The sequence below is a fragment of the Littorina saxatilis genome, linkage group LG14 (assembly GCF_037325665.1).
Source record: "Littorina saxatilis isolate snail1 linkage group LG14, US_GU_Lsax_2.0, whole genome shotgun sequence".
Lineage (NCBI taxonomy): Eukaryota > Metazoa > Mollusca > Gastropoda > Littorinimorpha > Littorinidae > Littorina > Littorina saxatilis.
In genome coordinates, this window is record NC_090258.1 from 36,540,529 (window position 1) to 36,550,528 (window position 10,000).

The 10,000-nt window shown below is 41.0% G+C and overlaps 1 protein-coding gene across 1 annotated transcript in view; it reads left to right on the forward strand.

Moving 5' to 3' along the window:
* The window catches only part of LOC138947676 (macrophage mannose receptor 1-like), a 66,160-nt gene extending 59,587 nt beyond the window's left edge, over nucleotides 1–6,573 (forward strand). Inside the window, exons 40-43 of the mRNA XM_070319202.1 lie at nucleotides 2,849–2,917; nucleotides 3,769–3,882; nucleotides 4,929–4,994; nucleotides 5,396–6,573. Coding sequence (XP_070175303.1) covers nucleotides 2,849–2,917; nucleotides 3,769–3,882; nucleotides 4,929–4,994; nucleotides 5,396–5,637 — 491 coding nt within the window. The 3' untranslated portion in view covers nucleotides 5,638–6,573. The remainder of the gene's footprint in view (nucleotides 1–2,848; nucleotides 2,918–3,768; nucleotides 3,883–4,928; nucleotides 4,995–5,395) is intronic.
* The last annotated feature ends 3,427 nt before the right edge of the window (nucleotides 6,574–10,000 follow it).

Genomic DNA, 10,000 nt, shown 5'->3' on the forward strand with positions numbered 1-10,000 from the left:
ACACACACACACACACACACACACACACACACACACACACACACACACACACACACACACATTTTGACATGTTTGCACAAATCTCTCTCTCTCTCTCTCTCTCTCTCTCTCTCTCTCTCTCTCTCTCTCTCTCTCTCTCTCTCTCTCTCTCTCTCTCTCTCTTTTTGCACCTGATGAGTTAAATTATTTGCAACGTTAACCATTTGTTCACACTCCTTCATAAGGGGCTATGGCCTATTAAATAAATTGTCTGCGTCTCTCTCTCTCTCTCTCTCTCTCTCTCTCTCTCTCTCTCTCTCTCTCTCTCTCTCTCTCTCTCTCTCATTTGTCCAAAGCATCAGTGTTCATTATATCCACACAAAAACACTCAAAGCTTTAATAACACATTTACTCATGCATGTGTATTCAGCATTGTTTTCACTACGTTACATAAAGATGTGTCTGACCCTAATAACTTCAGGCCAATTTCATTGCTTCCTATTTTATCAAAGCCTTTAGAGAAGCACATCCAGAAGAATCTTCTGAACTACATGGAAAGGTGCAAATTATTTCACAACTTTCAATCTGGGTTTCGTCCGAAACATTCCTGTAGTACAGCTCTTTCATCACTATGTGATAACTGGCTATCGGCAATTAATCGTTCGGACATATCAGGGGCTGTATTTCTTGATTTTACATAAACTCGCATTGTACGTGAACAATCCCGCAACGTGTTCATTATTTAAATCATATCTTGTCAACAGAACACAGTATGTTTCTATAAACGGTAAAACATCTCCCAAAGGATGTTTAAAGAGTGGAGTCCCCCAGGGGTCAGTTTTAGGGCCTATTTTGTTTTGTGTATTCATTAATGACCTCCCCCTTCATATATCTAATTCCAAAGTTAAAACGGAATTTTTTGCAGATGATTCAACACTTCACACAAGCTGTAAGACTGTTCAAGAAATTGAAGTTTCCTTACAGTCTAGTCTGAATGAAGTCAACAGTTGGTGTAACCAGAATTTTATGATAGTGCACCCAGGAAAGACAAAAAGCATGATTATTACAACACCCCCCGCGGGTTAGGGGGAAGAATTTACCCGATGCTCTCCAGCATGTCGTAAGAGGCGACTAACGGATTCTGTTTCTCCTTTTACCCTTGTTAAGGGTTTCTTGTATAGAATATAGTCAATTTTTGTAAAGATTTTAGTCAAGCAGTATGTAAGAAATGAGAAGTCCTTTGTACTGGAAACTTGCATTCTCCCAGTAAGGTAATAATTATATTGTACTACGTTGCAAGCCCCTGGAGCAAATTTTTGATTAGTGCTTTTGTGAACAAGAAACAATTGACAAGTGGCTCTATCCCATCTCCCCCCTTTCCCCGTCGCGATATAACCTTCGTGGTTGAAAACGACGTTAAACACCAAATAAAGAAAGAATGATTATTACAACAAGACAAAAACACCAGTCACGACCTCTTAAGTTAAATCTTTCTCTGGAATCACAACCTGTTCAGCAGGTAACGGAACATCGTGTTTTGGGTGTGATAGTCGATCAAGAATTAAAATGGATCCAAGAATTTGTTTCTGCTATCAAAGTTAAAGCAATATGTCGATATCGCAACACTAAAACTATTTTATCATGCCCACATCTTATCCCATATTAATTACGCATCAACTCTTTGGGATGGCGTCTCTGATATTCACATGAAAAAGTTAAACTCTCTACATCGTCGGGCAGCTAAAATCATTTTAAATGGTCCACAATTATCAGCTGATTTGAAGTTAAAGAATCTAAACTACCTGCCGCTAGTTAAACAGTTACAGTTTAATAAGACTGTAATGATGTATAAAGTATATCATGGCGAAGTGCCCATCTATATTCAGGACCTATTTCACAGAGTCACCGAAAGGTACGGGTCTATCCATTTTCTACCACCAATACCCAGGATTGATTTGTTCAAAACTAGTCAAGCCTTCTCTGGCGCTATGGTGTGGAACTCCAGTCCGTCTGTAATAAGATCATTAACCTCACTAAAGAGTTTTAAACAAGCTCTGCATAATCATGTTATGTCTACCTAGATGGCTATACTAGTCTTAACATGTGCAAGTAGCTGTCAACAATTGGCAAAGCTTTATGAATTACACAAAAATGTTCTTTATTATATGTAATATGTGGAATTTATGTTGCGATTTTCCATCATCATCATCCACATCGTCATCATCATTATCATCATCATCATCATCATCATCATCACTTGATCATCATCATCATCATCATCATCATCATCAACATCTTCATCATCATCATTTACACCATATAATCATTATAAGCATTAGTGTAAACGTTGGTATTGTGTGAATTTTACCGTCGATCACTTTACATGTGTAACCTCAATTAACATGTTGCATGTTTCGCTTTCGATTTGTATGTTGCTTACTTTGTCATTTTGTTGTTTGTGTTTATTTGCTTGTTTGCTTACTTGTCGATTGTTTGCTGGTTCGTTCGTTTACTTTGTTTACTTGTCATGTTGCTTTACTTGTTTATCATTTATTAGACATGTGTATTAGAAGTAAGGACCGGTTGTAAGAAAAGGCGTCGCCTTAAACCTCTATCCTTGAAAAATAAAGTTCCATCATTATCATCATCATCTCTCTCTCTCTCTTCAAGTTTTTCTCTCTACTTCATACACACACGCGCGCTCAAGCACACACACACACACACACACACACACACACACACACACACACACACCACATCTATTTCAACATACATACACCACACTGCATCGTCCATTCAAAACAGACAACCCGTACTTCCCTTCCATTATTTGAATGATTGACCTGATCTGTTTTCAACTCCATTTTAGAATCATCAACGACACTAAAGCAGGGAACAGCACAAGCATCAGCGGTCACGCCTCAGCCAGGTCAACCAGGTAGGTCATATGACTCAAGTGGCGGGAGGCACCCTTTTTAAAAACTTACAACATAGTGATACTCCAAATGGCCAGTCTTTCCCTAATCCCGGAAAAGCGGAGGAGGGGGGGGGGTCGCCTTTAATTGTAATTGTATTATTTAAATCTAAACCTATTCAATTCAAACTGCTGATTGTTTTCTACGAGATTCTCAAATATTTGTCAATGACGGCAAGGCGTGTAGCCGGGCGTTTTTTTTGTGTGTGTGCCACTTACATAGGATTTTACGGGGAGGGGGAGTGTGGATGATCCCCTCCCCCCCCCCCCCTAAAAATATGAGAGGGGGGGGGGACCGGGGGGAGGTTCCTCCAGTCCGCAATCGATGTGACTCATGCCACACACACATGCACGACCAGTGTTACGAATGGTTTAGAAACGATGCTTGGAGCTTGTGCGCGCTTCCTGTGGTTAATTTTCGTAACAGCAATGTACACACAAAAAGCTTGTTATTTGTGTTTGTCATTAAAAATGTTTGTTTGGTGCTTGTTGACATTAGTACTGAGCACAGTCCCGGCCAGTTGTGGCATACATAAATAGCAAGACATGATGAACCCGTGCTTGTATGATGTTTCATTTGTGTGTTTTTTAAAAGTGCTTGTATGAGGCTTATTTGTGTCTGAAAAAGTGCTTGTATGATGCTTGTCTTTTGTTTAAAAAGTGCTTGTATAATGTTTGGGTTTTTTGTATGAAAAAGTGCTTTTATGATGCTTGTTTTTTTGACAAAAAATGCTTGCATGTTGCTAGTTGTCATAAACTGTGCTTCTGTTACTTGAACTCGTGTGAAATCTGTATAATTTATGGTGCTGTTACAGCCACTCAACCGCCAGGACAACCGACTGTGCGCACAAACCCTCCAGATACTCCAGGGCTACCACCAAGGCGTACAAACCCTACGTATAAACAACCACCTCACACAAACCCTCCAGGTAAGGATTATAAGTAGTGTCCGCTTTGGAGCAGTGTTAAACTTGAACTAGGACTGCGTATTAGCACCAAATGTCATTTGTCTGGCTGACCGGTCTAACAGTATAGACGTGTGATCGACAAGAAGAAGAAGAAGCGCCAAATGTGAAAATTACTAAAATCACTGAGACCACCGAGATACAAGTAATAATCACTGATATTTTCAAATATCCCTGCAGAGTTACCAATATCACTCAGGTGGCCATGGAGTTCGGAATAATCCTCAACCTTAAGGCGCAGCTGGGATTCAAACCCAAACCTTCCACATAGAAGGCCGAGGTCTTAAAATAACCTTTAGGTTACTGCGCATGTCAGTTAGTTGACCAGTAATGCATTAATTTGCTCTCTCTCTCTCTCTCTCTCTCTCTCTCTCTCTCTCTCTCTCTCTCTCTCTCTCTCTCTCTCTCTCTCTCTCTCTCTCCTTTCAACACCACGCCCCCTCTTACTCATCAATTTTCCTTCATATTTGTTGTTTTCTGTACACCTCATAGTTAACGTTAACGTTGAAATGTTGTTTTCTGTACACCTCATAGTTAACGTTAACGTTGAAAAGTTGTTTTCTGTACACCTCATAGTTAACGTTAACGTTGAAATGTTGTTTTCTGTACACCTCATAGTTAACGTTAACGTTGAAATGTTGTTTTCTGTACACCTCATAGTTAACGTTAACGTTGAAATGTTGTTTTCTGTACATTTCATAGCTAACGTTAACGATGAAACTGTGTGGGTTTTTTTTTTTTACACCTCATAGCAAACGTTAATGATGAAATTGTGTTGTTTTCTGTACACCTCATAGCTAATGTTAACGATGACATTTTGTTGTTTTTTGTCCACCTCATAGCTAACGTTAATGAAGACATTTTGTTGTTTTCTCTACACCTCGTAGCTAAAGTGAATGATGAAATTGTGTTGTTTTCTGTACACCTCAAAGCTAACGTTAACGATGAAATGTTGTTGTTTTCTGTACACCTCGTGGCTAACGTTAATGTTGAAATGTTGTTGCATTCAGCGAATCCCACACAGACAGTGAAGCCTAACGACAACCCTAACAACCCACAGGCCTTGCACCAGTCAGGTAACACTGGTTTTCATTGATCGGTTGGCGCTTTTGTTGTTGGTGGTGGTGCGTTTGTTTGCAGTGTGTGCGCGCGCGCGTGTGTCAGTGTGTGTATGTGTTTGTGTGTGTGTGTCTGAGTGTATGTGTATGTGTGGGTGTATGTGTGTGTGTGTGTGTGTGTTTGTGAGTGTGTGTTAATGTGTGTGTGTGTGTGTGTGTGTGTGTGTGTGTGTGTGTGTGTGTGTGTGTGTGTGTGTTTATGTATGAATCTGTGTGTCTGTGTATTTATGTGTGTGTTTTGTGTATTGAGTTTGTGTGCGTTTTGTGGGTGTTTTGTTGGTGTGTGCGTCTATAGATACAAGAGTAAAATTGCTGTTCTAACGGTATTAATTTGTATTTGTGTGTTCCTTGATGTGCAGGTAGTGGTGGCAGTGACGGACTATCAGGGGGAGCGGTGGCCGGTATCGTCATCGGCACTCTGGGAGTGGTGGCCATCGCCGCTGTAGCAGTCATGTTGCTGCGGGGAGGACGTCTGGCCTTACCGTCTCTCCGCAGAAGCGGCCCTCTTTCGGGCGGCAACGGCTTTGACAATGCGTTGTACAGCAAAGCATCGGACGCTACCAAAGGATCCGTTTCGTTTGGTCCTGAGAGTGAATCTTAGGCACGCCGCTACTCGTTTTGTAGCGTAGCGAAGAGAAGGGTTGGTACGCGGCTATATGTTTAACTTGAACTGGTTGGCTGTTTTAGGCTGAATAGGATTGTTCATCGTTCATTTTTAGTCGAAGTAGCCTACTGCCTTAAGAAGTGAACTGTTGGCAAGTGAAATGCGTGTCTAGCTTGCACTGGGCGGATTTGCTGTTTTAGGCTGATTAGGCCTGATCATCGTTCATGCCTGGTCTAAGTTCTCCCTGTGTATACTACTACTGTACTGGGGTCAGGATATCCGCTTGATTTCAACCGTCATTTTCTTTGAAACAGCTTTCTTTTAGAACAAACCAGACCTAATTTTTTTTAAAAGACCTTTTGCGTAATATAGATATCGTGTTCTTGCGTAACAACCAATTTTTTTTCCAAAACAGACTAACTTCCACATTAAGGATAACCCTGCTATTTATGTAGCAAATAAATAGCAGTGATATGCTGCAGTTCTGACAGAAAAGCAAAAACTGTGCAACAAAACTGAATCCGTTTAAGCAGCCAATTGATTGTTTCGGAGGTACATGTATAAAAATACAAATAAAGAGTTCCTGTGTCAGAATCCTGTATCAGGCTTCAATTAGAGGGGTTGGGTGTGTCGTGGGTGGGGGGGGGGTGTCTTTTGTTGAGTTCTTTGTCGGTGAAAGCCTCCTTCTTTCGTTCGGGATGCATGTCGTATACCTGAACACCGGTGTTTGTTGCCACCTGAAAGGTTGACATAACTAAACAAGTAACAACAAGTAACAATACATTTAATAGAGACAAATACAATGACGCCGCTCTGAACAAATCCAAAAGGCATATAGGCCAGTAACATTATGAAAGTTGTGAAGTAGGATGTATGTGTATGTGTGGTCTCATTGTGTGGTTGTGTTCTAACAGTTATTTCAACAGAGGGCCGGACTAGGCTAAGAGGAGGGGGGGGGTTGCCAGTGGGGGTCGCTGATGGGTAGGTCATATTCTGAGATAGCAAAATGGTCGCTCCTTGCATGAAACGGCATAAAATAAACAATAATAAAAAATGTTTTAAATAAGTGAGGTACATGTTTAGGCTAGGGGGGGGGGGTTGCGCAACCCCATAACCCCCCCCCCCCCCCCGGTAGTCCGGCCCTGCAACACTATACATTTAATTACAATAAAAAACTGTTTTCACGGTTTTGTTACTGGCACCAATATTACATTCACTAAATCCTTTCTACTACAACTCTTTTATTTATTCTCATTGACGTCATATTTGTCAGATGTAACCACATCTCAACAGTTTAGGTACGAATCATTGATATGTCACCGTAATCATGCATCAAATCCTTGTTTTATGCTTCTATTTCATACACGGACAAATTTACTGGAGAATAAAAGGATGGCATTGTGAACTTTGTATTGTTTGATTTTGGCATAAGAGAGAACGAACGAACGAACTATCTTTATAACTTAAGGATGGAGATTTTAGGCTGACTAGTCTTACAATACACACGTTATTATAAAGTGTGTGTGTCTGTGTGTGTGTGTGTGTGCGTGCGTGCGTGCATGCGTGCGTGTCTGTCTGTGTGTGTATGTGTGTGTGCGTGTCTCTGTCTGGGTGTCAGTGTTTGTCTGTGGGTTGTTTTTTTTGTGCACCAATTCCTCTCATTATTGTATTGCATATATATATAATTATGCTGTTTGGTAGATATGCATGTATTAATTAGTCAAAAGACAAACTGGAAGACACATCACAGTTCCTTAAACTGTGACTAACTGTTATTCTTCTATCTATCTATATCTATATACGGCTTGTGTGTGTGTGTCTGTCTGTCTGTGTGTTCGCGATGCACGGCCAAAGTTCTCGATGGATCTGCTTCAAATTTGGTGGGCATATTCAGATAGACCCCGGACACAATCTGGTCGATGAAAATTTTGAACACGTGCTCTAATTTAAGCGCGGCGCGGTGAACCGATTTTGGTTTTTCTGTTCATTCATTCAGATCCATTCCCACTAACTCTTCCTTATCTTCTCCAGTGTTTTGCGCATTTATCTCCCTTCCTTCGTGTGGCGTACGGTATTTGCAAGAATACTGAATGAGAAAGTTTGATCTTCCGATCACAGCTACGGTATCATCCTCAACTCAGGTCAAAATGAGTACGGCTCATTCTCTGAGATAACTGGCGATAGCCGTTGAGCGATGACTGATCAGAATGCTACGGTATGACAAGCAGCTTCAGATATTCCCGTTACTATTTTTAGAAGGTCACTGTCCACAACGCTTTCACCCGTTGTCCTCACTGTAAAAGTGCAAAGGTCGAATCTATTTATAGCCACGCGAAAAATCCACTGTCATCTATCTCTATACGGCTTCTCTGTGTGTGTGTGTGTGGTGTGGTGTGTGTGTGTGGTGTGGTGTGTGTGTGTGTTTGCGTTGCGGTGAACCGCGGTGAATAAATACTCTGTTTCGCGAAAATAAACACTTTTTTGTTCGGCTCTACTTCTTCACTTCTTTCACTTCCGCCACACAAAAGCAGCGCTTTTCTGCACAGCGCCGCTTTTCTGCACAGGTAGTACATCTAAGTATTCCAATTGGCGTGTACAAAATCCCTCCCATCTTCAAAATATTGGCACTAATATATATCATATACTACCCCTCCCATCGTAAATATTCTGCATCAAATTTGGTGGGCATATTCAGGTGGACCCCGGGCACAAACTGGTGGATGAACAATTCAAGTTAAACACGTGCTCTAAGCCGGCGAACCGCCACGCTGCATACTCGCGATTCACTCGGCGAAGCCGGGTATTCCTCTAGTTTAAGATACACGACTAGCCACGTTGTCTCACCCCGAAGTCTGTTTACATTATTCTGACAGAATTAACTGTGTATGATTTGTATTTCGATGTAAGCTGTCTTCTCCCCTCTGCATTGTTCGATAAGCATAACTGAATTTGGAACTTAATACATGTACTTTCTGTTCTATTCAAAGTCAGCTTAGCGGTAGAGACATATACAGCCGAAGTTTTTGAGAAATATGGGCCTTACCCGACAATAGCTCCAGTTGTTGTTGGTGCGTTGCATACAAACTAATTCAAAGCGCACAAAAAGAGTGTTCGATCCCTTCAGACAAAACTGTGGTGTTAGCACCAAGCCTCACACACACACACACACACACACACACACACACACACACACCGTGACACACACACACACACCAGGCTCACAAACACACACACACACACACACACACTTTGCATCTTTTTCATAGACACCAACACTGACATGTGCGGTCTCTAAAATATCTACGTTCAACATCCCAGAAAACTCAGGTCTTTTAACATCAGACAAGAAATCCTTCAGATGTTTTACACTTCAACGTGCAATAGTGTGTTGTACTTTGGCTCCGTGTGTTGGGGTGGCAACATCAACAAGCAAGACAGGGATAGATTAGATAAATTCATCAGGAAAGCAAGTGGGGTGGTAGGGAGGAAGCAGGACAGTTTCACATCAACACATGAACGACGACTGACTGACAAGGTACAGAAGATTTTGGCTGACGACTCGCACCCACTCAGACCGGAATTTGACAGTAGACGGACAGACAGGAGCAACAGATTCAGACAACCAACCGCAAGATCCACACGCTACAGAAATTCGTTCATTCCATCTGCAATTCACATCTTCAATTCTCAGGTGGGGCGGTAGATGCTGGTGTTGTCGCTCTGATGCACGGGGTCAGTGTTCTGTATTGTTTCAGTATTGTTGATTTTGTTTTGCATTCTACTCTCTTAATCTTAGACAACATGTGATAACCGGCAAGGTGCTGACTTTCTTTTGTGCATTGTTGATGGTGAATGCATGTTAATTTATTTTTAATATACTTTCTTATGTGATAACCAATGTGCTATATTTTCTCAGGACAAAGAACAAATGTTTATTTTGAATGTTTTATGTATGTTATTATTACGGACACAAACGCTCAGCAATGTAATTTCTCTTTTAGAGATTAATAAAGTTATTGTATTGTATTGTATTGTATTGTATTGTATTATTTGGGTGAAATGCCGCAAAAAATAGGCCCATTTAATAAGCTACTCACAAAAAGTTAAGGATCACTTGCACACAAATTCATAACTTTCCAAATAAGAAAGCCAATGCGTTGGTATTTGGCAAACGTTTAATTCAATGCTTTAGTGATAACGATACAATATTTCCTTCAATTTCGAGCAATCGTTTGGTCTGTACATTTTATTAAAGTGTGTATTTAATTTCACAAAGTCGTTGAAATCACAAGACATGGCATTCAGATGCTCCCAAAAGTTTAGTAATGCGTGTAACCGCCCTGGCTGTTCTGGCACTCGA